The 13,834-nt window shown below is 38.1% G+C and overlaps 1 protein-coding gene across 4 annotated transcripts in view; it reads left to right on the forward strand.

The window, feature by feature from the left end:
- The first annotated feature begins 4,419 nt into the window (after positions 1-4,419).
- Positions 4,420-13,834, forward strand: part of LOC101831433 — a 317,754-nt gene continuing 308,339 nt past the window's right edge. For all 4 annotated transcript variants that reach the window (XM_040744340.1, XM_040744339.1, XM_040744342.1 and 1 more), the window contains exons 1-2: positions 4,420-4,492; positions 6,140-6,250. In XM_040744340.1, coding sequence (XP_040600274.1) covers positions 6,172-6,250 — 79 coding nt within the window. In that variant the 5' untranslated portion in view covers positions 4,420-4,492; positions 6,140-6,171. The remainder of the gene's footprint in view (positions 4,493-6,139; positions 6,251-13,834) is intronic.

Consider the following 13,834-nt stretch of genomic DNA (forward strand, 5'->3'; position numbering starts at 1 on the left):
TAATATAAAATGGAGGAATGTGCCATAGCATTTTTATCTTGTGCTGCTATGTGATAGAAAAGACAAGGGAAACTCGTGTGTGTGTGTGTGTGTGTGTGTGTGTGTGAGAGAGAGAGAGAGAGAGAGACAGAGAGAGACAGAGAGAGAGAGACAGAGAGACAGAGAGAATGTGTCCATGCAAGCATTCCTATATGAATACAATATATTCAGAATAGCTTGAGGTGTAAATATTTATACTAATAAATGGTTTGTTTGTTAATATGGAAATTGTGTCAGAGATTCTGTGCAAATATTACCCTGGCAGTAATAGGATCACCAATACTATGTACTTTTGAATTTTATGTCAATGAGCTATTGATTTTTTATTAAGCTTTGGTTTATAATTACTGTCAAGGTAACAAATATAATGTTGGCTATGTACTTCCAAGAATACATTTTTTTTTGTTTTCTGCTAGTAGTGTATCATTTGTTGCAGGAAATAAGGTACATGTGAAACTCTTTTGAAATCTGTGATGCAATATTCATAAGCAGTAATACTGTTATCCCCACACTGCGCAATCAAATCCCTTTAAATGAAATTAGAGGATTTTAGGTTATATTATATACTTGCAATGTTTCAGTCTTAGTTGGCTTGCTTTTTTTTACATAAATGGACATATCGTTGTGTGTGTGTGTGTGTGTGTGTGTGTGTGTGTGTGTGTGTGTACATACAACATCTGAAGGGCTAAACACAAAGAGGCAGGAAGTGTAATTAAACCTTGCCAGGTCTTGGTGATTGACATTTCACAAAGCTACTGTTAAATTACACATATTTTAAGAGGGAGGTTGGCAATAATTATTAACAAATTAGCACAGATTAGTTTGTCAGATTAACTTGCAGGATCCTGAAACCTTGGCAATAACAACAAATGAAGTGTTATGCCTTAACTTTAAACAAAAACTCTAAATAAAAATGCCCCTTCAATTAAATAACAGAAAGTAAGGTTTTAACAATTTGAATGTGCCAACCCTAATCTAGCTTGTTTATACATAGGCTTTTGAATGATGCACCCAGATACCGAAACCTAAGACAATTTTGCTGTAGGTATCACAAAGTCATGGTAATCGTAATAATAGCAACAACAACAGCTTATGTATGTACAGTGGGTATACGTAGAATGAGCAAGCAGGAGACATCTGAGACATCTGATAAAGGTGGTAAACATCTACCTTGTAAAAATGGACATGAGCCAGCATATTTTCCTCTGCTTGCTAACTGGCTCTAATAATTTCATTTGATCTGAAGTGATTCATGTATATTCATGCCTGTAAAATGCTTTTATTTTCTGTGTTGCATCTAGTTTCCCCCACTCATCATCTCCTTTCCTTATCTCATCGTTAGTGTTTGGGTCCCCCCACCCCCCTCGAGTCCCTTCTTCGTGCCTAGATCCTGGGAGACAAACCTATACTTGACTTCAAAAAATTCTCTACTCTTTTGAGATGCTGTTTAAATGTGGTATGTGTGAGGTATTTGTGGAAGTACTACAATGATGTATAGATGTTTAGGCTGTCTTTCCAACATGTAACTTGAAGCAAGTATTTTTTTTTCCTATGAGGACCTCACTTTCCCCATCTATAAAATGAAAGGAATAAATATAATTATTTTCCAGATTAATTTCAGCTATATTCAAAATTAATTCTTTTTGGTGGACCAGACAGCCTTTGGGGTGGGGTGGGGGTGATGAAATCCTTGGAGAAATGTTTTTCAGTGAATGTGGGTATTAATTTACTTTATTGTCACTTTTAGATGTTTTCTTTATTAAAGGATTTTAAAATATGTGCATTTACCCATCGTGGTACACTGTCGCCCACAGCTACAATAATGGTTGGCGTAGGGAAAAGGGATTTTCAGATACGACATCGAGGGCTGCGTGAGCCTAAGAGTATAATTTCAGCTTTGTCTGAAATGGAGGCTACAGATTCAGATTCGCATCGTCAAGGGGGTCAAGGGATGTACTTTTTATGGCCACCTGTGCTCCAATGAAACAGAATAATCTATTTTGCAGTGTGAAAACAGGGTACTTCCGTGGGTCTACTTTAAGCACACAGCATCTCCGTCCACGGCACATTAATACGGGGGAACTACTTGAACCAAACCGAAGCATCCGCGCAACATTGGGTAACTACAAAAGACCCTAGTTCTAGCCTTTCTCGACTCCTCCGCCCTCACCCCGAAGTCAGGACCTCAATTTTGTGGTCTGGGAAGATTAGGACAGGAAGGAAAGTCAGGGTCCCACAGACATTAGGAAGGGGCACATCTTCCCTCTGGCTTGGGGCACCAGGCAGGGTGCTTTTATTCGGGAGCCTGGGACCACCTGTTGCTCTCCACTGAGTTTTCTTCCTCCGCTGAAATCACGCTCCTTCAGCGAGTGCCGTGGGCGTGTGCTGAGTGGCGTGAGAGAGTCCCCCCAGAAGCGCGCTCTCTCGGCTTTTCCGACAGTTTCGGGAAGGGAAAGCAAACTTTTCGGGGGCAGGCTTTACGGCGCCCCACAGAGGGCAAGGGTCAGGGCTCGGGGCCGGAGGCGCCGCGCACGCCCCCGCGCCCCTCCGCGGAGCAGGCGCTACGTCACGTCGACGGCAAGCGGAGGTTCCTCAGCACGCGCCGGCGGTTGCCTGCGAGCGAGCTCTGCCGGGGGCGCGAGGCGGCGGAGACTCCATGGCCGGGCTCAGCCTCTGACGGGGGGATTCCGGGCCCCTCGGCGACAGCACCGGGCTAGGGGGAAGAGGCAAGTAAGCGAGCAGCCCGCCGGCCTTCCCCGAGGGGCTGGGGTGGCCGGCGGGGGGGCGTTTGGCGACCTGGGGAGAAGCCACCTCGCGGGCTGGCCGGAGCGCGCGTGTTCCGGGAGGGGAGAGGCGCGGGAGCCTCGGAGTGAGGCGCCTCGTGGGTGGAGGGAGGGAGCGAACGGCCGCTGGCCGCTGGAGGGGGGAACCCCGGGGTGGCCTCCGCTCTGCTCCGCGCCACTGTCTCCTCTCGACGTCGCTCGGCTTCCCGCTTCAGCCTGTGTGAAGCGGACCTGAGGGAGCCGAGGTGGCCGAACTTCGGGTGAGGACTGAGCCCGGGAAAGAGTCTGAGGGGGAAGGCGAGGGCGGGAACGGGGAGCGCAGCGGCGCCCGGCTGCCCCGCTGCCCGGCTGACAGTTTGCCCCCCCCCGTGCCCCCGGAGTTTAGGTGGTCGTCTCTGAGGTGGAGACCCTGAGATTTCTCTCCCTGGTCAGTTCTGCGCACACCGGGGAGGGATAGAGGCGATAGGGGGTGTGAGTTCTGGGAAGGGGAACTTGAGCTCAGCGGGAGGAAAATTTCCCACGAAATTTAGCTTTTGGCAAGCCTTGGGATATTGTGCGGGCCATTCCAACCTTAGAATGTTGGCTTCCCCGTCCATTCCCCCCCCCCCACTCCCGTGACGGGGCATGGCTTTGATTAGATAGCAGCCCAACTGCCATTTAAATGTTTAAATCCCCTGAGCCCATGATTCACCTTTTATGATCCTTGTCAGCTTTATTTATCTAATTCTCTTACAGAAATAATCGTGGCTAGTTCAGCTGCTCTTGTAGAATTTGGTTTGCTTTAAATCTGAACGCCTTAATGTCTTCGATGTGGTAATAGGACATCTATTGTGTATTTAAAATACATACAGCTTAATTAAAATGCTAATAATTAGGGGCCCTCCAGTTTACAGCTCAGCACCCTACACAGGCTGTAGACCCAAGCCCTTCAGCATAAAGCAAGGTTAATTAGCTCTTTTCAAAGCTAGACAACATTGATAGAAATAGACTCTGAGGTCTTAAAAGAAAAATTTCCACTATTTTAGACCACAAATAGTTTAGTTTTGTATTTTATTTTGCCAGTGTTTGTTTCCTTTCCTTTATTTTCATTCTTAAGAGCTGAGATAAGAACCCTGGGTGGATGGTTTGTATAAACAGACATATGGATTTGCAGCAGTCTGGGAAAACAGGCCACAGTCCTCTTATCAACAGTTAAAAGAAAATGTGGTGGGTGCCAGAAAGGCAAAAATCAAATCATTTGGGTATATAAGAGAAAAAGAATGGATCCCCATTGCATACTGAAGATCCATTTCTTTTGAAATTAGAGGACTTTAGATGATGCTACAAAATCACAGCAGAACTACGTGTTTTAAACTAGTGAAATTCCCCACGCTTGGCATATAGTGAACACACACCACTTATTTATTGAATGTTCAAATTACTTGAATGACATGACATATTTTCATTTTTATTGGAGCAAACTTCCTGAAGAATGCCAGAGCTTCATAAGTGCTATACTAATAATTTTATTTTCATAATAACTGAGGAAATCTTCGGTAGTTCACTATTCGTGCTAACCTAAATCTTTATTTTATCTCCCACCCTCTCTGTTCTGTATAGTCTCTCTATCCTCACACTTCGTGCTAGTGGACTCCTTTCATCTGGATGTCAAGACAGCTCGAGGTCTCACAGTAAGCATCAAGATTTTTTCCAGATCCATTTCATTAGTAGCTTTAGTAGCCTGAGATGGTTTACTTGGTATGTGACCCTAATACTTGAGTGAAAATTCTAACATTGTATTGACAATGGAGTAATCATTAATTTAAATCAAGTACAATGAGAGTTAATTCCAGTGACTCCCACTATAGTCCAGTGAACAGGCCCAATGGATAGATGGCTCTGTTTAAAGTAAATGGGTCACAAAACAAAACAAAGTCAGGTATCTGGGAAAGAGACAGGTGGGGAGGTTAAGGGGCTAATAAGACTAATGGACGAGGGAGAAAGTTAAGAAATGTTAGTGAAAAAGCAGATTGCAATATAAATATGTATGAAATGGTCAATGAACTAACTTAACAAAAATTGTACCTGCAAGTCTTATTACCTGTAATTTTACTTGTTTAATTATCATATATGAATAATAACTGCCATATTAAATGGTGTTAATATAGAAGATTTTGATATTGTGGAACGTTCTTTTATTGGACAACATTGTTCTAGAAGTCCTGTTAATCCATGCCATTTCTTCAAAGTGAGAGTCTAATTCAAACTCAGTTTTATTGAAGAGTAAGGTGCAGGTAAGCAAAATACTTTGTAGTAATCAAAGAAATAATTATGTAAATAACAGTCTGAGTAAATTGGCTAAGTGAGGAGGGAGAAAATAGTTGTGCAATTAATCTAATTTAATATTTTTATTTAGGATGACAATGTAAGACCTACATTTAATATTTGTCATAGAGATGCTTTATTTTAGAACACATTTTAAATATGAATATTGTTTACATTTTGTGAAGTACTTCTATATAGTAATGCAACTTAGTTAAAATATGGAAAGTTAAAGTAAAAACAGGTTTGGAGAGTGTCTTTACTATCAGAATATCACACTTTTATCTCTTAATTGTATTAATATGCCATTTTTGTATTTTCTTTGGTTTTAAAATATTATTTTTTGTCTACATAAGCATGGTCTCACATAGCCCAGGTTTCGATTTCTCTACTTAGGCAAAAGAATGAGCTTGGATTACTGATCCTTCTGCCTCTGTCTCCCAAGAACTGAGATTATAGGATTGTGCCACCAAGCCTGGTTTGGGATTAAAAATTGAGCATGTACCCTGAAAGCTGTAAAAAATGGGGAGAGAGGCAGGGGAATTCAAAATTACCTAGACTAATAATGATACACATTTTCAGATTGGATATTTTGATTCCAGAAAGCATTTTATATCTAATTTTTGTAGCTGGGGCCAATTCTGTCATCTCCCCCATGTCTCATTTTTGTCTAGCTTTCTTTGGTTTGACTCAGATGCCACCTGCTGCATGAAGCTGTTTTCTGTGCAGATAAGCATAAACTTAATTTTTGTATTGTAGTTTTAAAGTTATTAAGGTTTATGTGATTTTTTAAAATCTTTCTTAGTGGAGCCCTTGAATTCCTTCTCAGTACAAAACAAATTGTTTGGGATACTTATTTGAATTTTTTTAGTTTCCTAAACAGCTACTCAGTAAATAATAGTTTAATTATTAACTAATGTTCAAGTATTTTCCTCCAAACTTCCACACCTTATATGATAATAAAATTTAGTGTGTGTGAATAAATACAGAATTAATTTGTACTATTTCATTCTTAGGTATTAAAATTTTTCTCTATCCATTCTGAGAGATGGCACGCTTGTTTCGATATTTCCAGGGAGATCCTGTTGTGACATCCTCTCCCACTGAAGTTCGTATGTGGGTAGAAGGTAAGATATTTTGAAACATTTGATTTCTGTCTCTCTATGCCACACTTCACCTTTTTACATGACTTGTTAGCCATATTTTTCAGATTTTTGTACATAAAAATTGCACTTTTCAGATTTTCAGTGATGATGCTTCGTTATTTAAAGTTTACACCTGAACTCTGTAACTTCAAGGACACACCACTGTATTTTCTGTAAATAGATTATGAGAATAATTTCATAGTTGGGGTGAGGATATAGCTTAGTGTCAGAAAGCTTGCCTAGAATGTGCAAGTGCCAGGGTTCAATTTCAAATAATACATGTGATCACATGTAACATACATAAAAATTTCCTTGTTTTCATGACTGCTTGTCTTGTATAGATATTGGAATTATATTGTATTAATTAAAATTTAACTAACATGTTAATATAATTGTTGTAATTATTAGTAGCAACCAAAGCATTCTGAAATAATAACACCATATTATGATACACATTTTTCTGCAGAAAGGAGGATGATGGGCAATGTAGGAGAATAAGTGCAATGAAAGGAGAGTGACATGTAATTAATTTTATTACTAATTAAATTTTATCACAGTGATATATTTAACCATTGAGAGATGAGTCTAAGTTTAAGTCCATTACATGCTGTTCATGTTAACAGATATTAAGGGAATAATACATTTATTAATAAGGAGAGAACCAAGACATCTATCTTTAATTTTCTTTATTACTGTCAAAGAATATTCTGGAAAAAATTGCCCTCAGTCCTTAGTATTTTTATCTGTGGAAACTTTTCTAAAGATAATATGAATCATTGAGATATTGGAAGGTTTACTGCATAGTGATTAGTAGTTATGATTTAGGATATTCTGCTATGTTAAGTAAATTGAGTCATGGAATGCATAGATGAAAATAAAATATACAAAATAATATTATTTAAATTTATCATTTATAAAATAGCTTTGATTTATTACTATTTTCTCATATCTAGCCCAAATGGTACAATTATCTAGTAATGACATTATATAATAAACAATTTCAATTATATCAAATTATTTTAGTGTAGAAGCATTTCAAGTGAATACAGCATTCTGTTTATTTTTTCACATTTAATACCAATGTTCATGATTCTTAATCTCTGAAAAGTGAAAATTCATAAAGCCCATATCGTTTTGTGTTTTAGGAAATAGCAACTTGGTTCCTGCTTTCCTATTTCTTCATTGCTATTTATGTCTTTGTTTCTGTGAATTGTCTTAGTTTTCAGACTTTGAATTTATAAACTAATGAAGACAGTAATAATGTAAGAAGAAATTCCATGCTTCCTGTGTTCCCATAACATTTTCTTAATTTCTCAGTGCCCTTTCTGTCAGTTGTTTTAATTGTGGCTCAATGTTTATGTATTTAATGAATTCTTATTTTATCTATTCCTTACAAAGTTTTATATTTTTGAAGATTTTCCATCTTTTATATAACACTATGTACAATTCCTTATTTAATAGTTTGGGCTCATTAAATAATATTATTGATGATATAATAATTTTAATATTTCCCATTTCAATTTTTCTATAATACTACCCTTACAGCAAGAAATGTTCAAGGTAGCACTCTTAGTTAACTTTTGTTGGGTGATATGGGCATATATTAAAACAGTACTTGTTAAAGAATGTAATTAAAATAAGCAGACAATGAATTATAGGCACCAAATAAAAGACCTTTTTACATACTTTAGAATGTTCCAATAAAAAAGTTATTCTGAGATTCTTACTCATATATAGTGTTGTATATGTAAGTTCGAATACTTACATTTTTAATTAAAAGATATTTGCATAATCCTCCCTCTTCATCAGCATAATCCTTTTCAAGGTTGTGGCTTCTTTTTATTTATTATAACATGTTTTCATACACATATATGCAAATAAATATATAAACACAACTTGTACTTGGTATTAGAAAAGAATTTAAGGCTTTGATCCCTGGCTCTCTCTTTTATCAGACATTAATTGCCTATAGGTCTTCACGTAGGGGTGGAGCCCAGTGAGATCTCCCCCTTCCATGTTGGCATGCCAACTTGTATTGTCATTGATCTGGTTTAGTTTAGGCAGCCATGCTGTTGAGTTCATGATTGTAACTTGCCAGACATATCTAGAGGACACAATCATGGTTCTCTGGCCCTTAAAATCTTCCCACACTCTTTTTCTGTGATGTTTCCTTAAGGGAAGTATGTGTAAGGAATATGTTCTAGGTATATTACTGTATAACAGTTGCTCCCTGTATTTTGACTAGTTGAGGCTTTTTAAAATGGTCTTCATCTGCTGCAAAAATCAGCTTCTTTAATGACGTCTGAGAGCTACACTTCTTTGTGGGAATAAGAATGTAGAATACATTTAGAAATTATACTGATTTAAGAAAGTTGCTGGACTGTGTAGATGAAGTTTGTGTCCCACTTGGTCCTGCAGTCATTGAGTTTCAAATAAACACACAAAGACTTATATTAATTATAAACTGTCCAATGGCTCAGGTTTCTTATTAGCTAGCTTGCTCTTAATTATTAACCCATAACTATTAATTTATGTATTTCTTTTTGGGGGGGGTTATGAGACAGGGTTTCTCTGTATTGTTTTGGAGGCTGTGGGTCCAGCCCGGCCTCGAACTCACAGAGATCCGCCTGCCTCTTGAGTGCTGGGATTAAAGGCATGCTCCACCATCACCCGGCTAATTTATGTATTTCTACATAGCCGTATCTTACTGGAGAATACCTGGAGTCCTATCTTTCAGGTAGCTACATGGCGTCTCTCTGGCAGCTCCTATCTCTTCCTCTTCCCAGAATTCTCCTAGTCTGGTAGCCCTGCCTGGCTTCTGGACAATCAACATTTATTAAACCAATAAGAGAAATATATTCACAGCATACAGAGAGACCTCCTCCATCAGCTCCTCTTTTCTGTCTAAATAAAAAGGAACATTTTAATTTTAACATAGTAAAATTATATGTACCAAACAATTATCAAGCAAAAATTATAGTTACTATATTTAGTTTATTAACATTTAGCAAAATTGAAAGGAAATACTATATCATCTATCCTATATTTGTGAGTCTAAAGTTTTATATGTAATTTATCTTTTATCATAACTAAGGAAATCTATAATCATAAATACCTGTCTTCAACTCTATCAGAGACCTCAGAAGGATAATATATAAACTCTAGAGTTAACAGAGACATCTCACTGCCTGGACAGTCACCCAAGGTTTTTCTGTAACTTTGGGGCATTCATCTTCAGCCTATGGGCTTAGAGTGTCTGGCAGATTTGTTGGAGAAGGAGGGAATTTGAAACTCTCCAGCCTGTATTGGCAGTTTGTCAGTCATTTTTTTTTTCTGCAGTATGTCTGGAAAACTCTTTCCATGAAGCAGGAACCCTGAAGGACTGTCCCATCTTATTTTGGCAAGTTCAGCAGTCACTTTCCTGTGGGTCCTGCATGTCTAGTGTATACATTAAACAGTACAAGAAGGAGCAGTTTCTTGCCTAACTGGCTAGTCTCACAATAATAAAAGCAAACTTCATAAAGAGTGTTTTCGATGCCCATCCTCCTCCCTGATAAAATTGGTGTTGCCAGGAACAATGATATCTCATTGTTGTGAAAAATCCTAATAAAAAATTTTAAATGCCATATTCTGTAGGTCTTTGAAATGCCTTGAAGAATACCTATTAATTTGAAATATATCTCTGTATAGTTAGAATAACTAATGAATATAAGTTTTGACTATTATAGGTGACTGTTTATAATCTGCATTTTAATTTTATATTACCTTTTTAAATGAACTGTATAAACACAATATCTAAACAAGAGTAGCAATATACATATAACAAAAATGGCCTTAAATTTGTATCAATAGAGCAAAATCCATACAAAGTATTCATTTCTATATCATATTCCCTGCTTTTTCTTTAGAAGGAAATTGAATGTGATCATTAACCATTTATAACCAACCCCGTTTAAATTAAAACAATAATTTATAGACAATATTTTGGAATTTGGATATAGTTGTCTCCAAGCTGCTTCCTGTTGTTTGGGGGCACTGTTAGTACCAAGGGGATCTGGAGAAAATCTAGAAACCTGGTCAAATCCTAGCTATAGTAGTCTGAGGCTACATCGTCTCAGCTGTTTTGAATGTTGTGTCACTTGGGCCATTGCTACAGGGGGTCTTACTTGAGCAAACCATATTAGTCTGGAAAGAATCCACTGCTTTTCACCTTCTGTGGAAACAAAACCAGAACTTCTTTTCCAAAGTAACATGACCTTAGACTTAAAATTTGACATCAAGGCATTTTCAAAATATATATGTTGAATTAATCCAGCAGCATTTATAATCAAATGTCTTTTAGCAGCTGTTGCTCATTCCTCAGTAATCAAACAATTCAAAGACAGCACAATAACATATAGCATCTAGACTCTGTATATTTTCCATCTTTATATGGCCTTTCTTATTACTAGACTTTTTTATATTTTGAGACAGGGTTTCTCTGTGTATTTTTGGCTATACTGGAATTCACTCTGTAAACCAAGTTGGCATTGAAATCATAGATATCTAACTGCCTCTGCTCTGGTGTGCTGGGCTTAAAGGTATGTGCCACCATATCTAGCTTCTCTATTTCCTTTTTAGGACTTTATCTTTTTTCTCTTCTCTCTCAAGCCTATGTATATTTTTAAACACATTATATACAATTTAGAGGTTTGGTTTCTCTCAATCTGTGTTTACTGTATATCTCTATTTTTTCCTGAACTCGGGTATTTTATTTACTAAACAGCATGTCTAAGATTAAAGCAGAGGTTTGGGGTAACTGGCTACACCCCGTCCTGCTGCCCTTCAGTCACAAGTAAACACACAGAGGTTCATATTAATTATAAACTGTTTGGTGGATGGCTTAGGCTTCTTACTGGCTAGCTCCCCCCTTAATTATAAACCCATAACTTTTTTTCTTCCCTCATTGTTTTGTTTATTTATATTAGAGACAAACTTGCTTCACATGTCCATCCCAGCTCCCACTACCTCCCCTCTGCCCCTCACACCTGGCCCCCCCAGCCCCCCACCCAATCCCCACGTCGTTCCCCAGGAAGGGTGAGGCCCTCCATGCGGGATTTCCAGAGTCTTTCATTTCGTTCAGGGCAGGGCCTAGGCCCTCCCCCCAAGAGTCCAGGTTAAGAGAGCATCCCTTCTTGAGGGATGGGCACCCAAACTTCATTTGTACACCAGGGATAAATACTGATCTACTACCCAAGGCCCCATAGATTGCCTAGGCCTCCTCACTGACACCCACATTCAGGGGGTCTGGATCAGTCCCATGCTGGCCTCCCAGTCATCAGTCTGGGGTCCAAGAGCTCCCCCTTATTCAGGTCAACTATTAACCTATGTATTTCTACATGGCCTTATCTTACTGGAGAGTGCCCAGGTATCCTACCTTCCCAGTAGCTATATGGCATCTCCCTGGTTGTTTCTCTCTGTCTTCCTCTTCCCAGAATTATTCTACTCTGGTAGCCATGCCTATACTTCCTGCTTGGCTACTGGCCAATCAGCATTTCATTAAACCAAGAAGAGAAACATGTATTCACAGCATATTGAAGGATATTCACCCAACAGAACTGGATTATTCTCCAGGGTCCATGAACTCATTAACCATAGGTAGTTAGCTAGGTTCACATTATTAGGCATGATTTCCCTCCTGTTGTGCAGACCTTAAGTCAAATTAGACCTTTAATTTTTTTTGCCCTATCGGTCCTTGTTGTGTTTCATAGGCATCCCAGCTGTACAAGATTGTTGGTTACTTTCTTTACTTGGTATGTTGCATGAAACTGTCCGGTAATATGAGAGTTAGTTTTCAGGGAAGAGTCTTTCAGATTAGACTCATCGCAAATATTTCAAGTTTGTCCAGTGTCTGAAGTTTGTCCAGTGTCTGAAATAGTTGTTTTCAGGAATAAGGGTTTACCTTCAGTTACTGGGAGGCAACCAATAGGAAAAGGATATATTGTGTTGTGAGCATGTTGAACTCCCCTGACAAGTTAAAAAGGGGCCCTCTGATCCTTGATACTCTCTGATCCTTGATACTGAGCCTCTTGAAAAAAACATCGTCTCAAGGTACAAAACTGCATTGAAACCATATGTGTGTATACACACATTATTATATGTATTAAGTGTAATTTTTGATAAATATAAGATAACCTTCCCCATACATTTTTCAAATTTTTAGTGTTAATTATCTCTCCTCCCTTCTCTACCCCAATTAATAGCCATCCTCCATTTTCCCCATATCTTCCCTCTTATCACTTGTATTCTTTCATTCCACTCTCTAAAACCTCCTGTTCCAAATGTTGCTTTTTACTTACCTTGTTCTTTTGGTTACTCCAGGTTATGTACTCACATCTGAAGATTTGTATATAGGACTCATAAATGAGGGTGAACACCTTACATTTGTCTTTCTAGGTCTGAAATATAACACCCAATCTAATATTTTCTAGTTTCATGTTTACACAAGAAATCCATAATTTCAGTTTTCCTTACAGATGAATAGTGTTCCATAGTGTATATGAACCACATTTTCATTATCTATTCACCAGGTAAAGGACATTTAGTTTCTCTCCATCTCCTAGCTTTTGTGAATAGAGCATCAATGAACATAGTTGAGCAGACATCTGTGCAGTAAGGAGCCAATACTTTTGGGTCCTATGCTAAGCTGGGTCATATGATAGATGATTTTTAGTTTTTTTCGTAATTCCTTACAATGAGTTCTATAATGGCTGTACTGGGTTATAGTCTGAACAACTGCGAATGAGGGTTCTCTTCCTCTACTATCCTCTCCAGTATTTGTGGTTAGTTGTTTTGTGGAACTTTGAATTTTTGAATGGGTAAGATGGAACTTAATTTTCATTTTCCTAATTGCTAAGAATGCTGAACATATTTTGGCTATTTTTTAGCCATTTTAATTCCTTTGTTTTAGAACTCTGTTCAGATCCATAGCCCTTGGTTTTGTATACATATAAGTAAATGTACTGAGCAGGTTAAATTTATATATTTAGTGCACACACACACACACACACACACACACACACACACACACACACCAGTAATAACAACTAAAGAATAAAGGCTATGATATCCAAAGGGAGAAGGTGGAGATACATGGGAGTAGTTGGAGGTAGGAAAGGGAAGAGGAAAATTAATCTATCAACATTTTAAAACAGAGGTTACAAGGTGGGGGAAATGGAGTAGTTGGTCAAAGTGTGCAAATTTGTTCTGATAAGAATAATAATCCCAGATAACCAACTACTCTTTAATAATTATTTATTATTTCCTTTGTTGCTTCTTTACTATTCTTATTTTTAATTTTACTGCATAAAATGATTCATTCATTTTATTTTATGTGTATTTATGTGTGAGAGTGTGTATATGTGCACCATGTTTGTGCACATGTCCACAGATGCCAGACACCATCTAACTACTGTGTGGGCCTGGTAACAGAACCAGGGTTCTCCGGAAGAATAACAACTGCTTTTAACCTTTGAGACATCTCTCCAGACCCTTATTTTTAAATAATTTAAAAATATTAGCAATGAT

This window comes from Mesocricetus auratus, unplaced genomic scaffold (genome assembly GCF_017639785.1).
Source record: "Mesocricetus auratus isolate SY011 unplaced genomic scaffold, BCM_Maur_2.0 Super-Scaffold_100003, whole genome shotgun sequence".
Classification (NCBI taxonomy): Eukaryota; Metazoa; Chordata; class Mammalia; order Rodentia; family Cricetidae; genus Mesocricetus; species Mesocricetus auratus.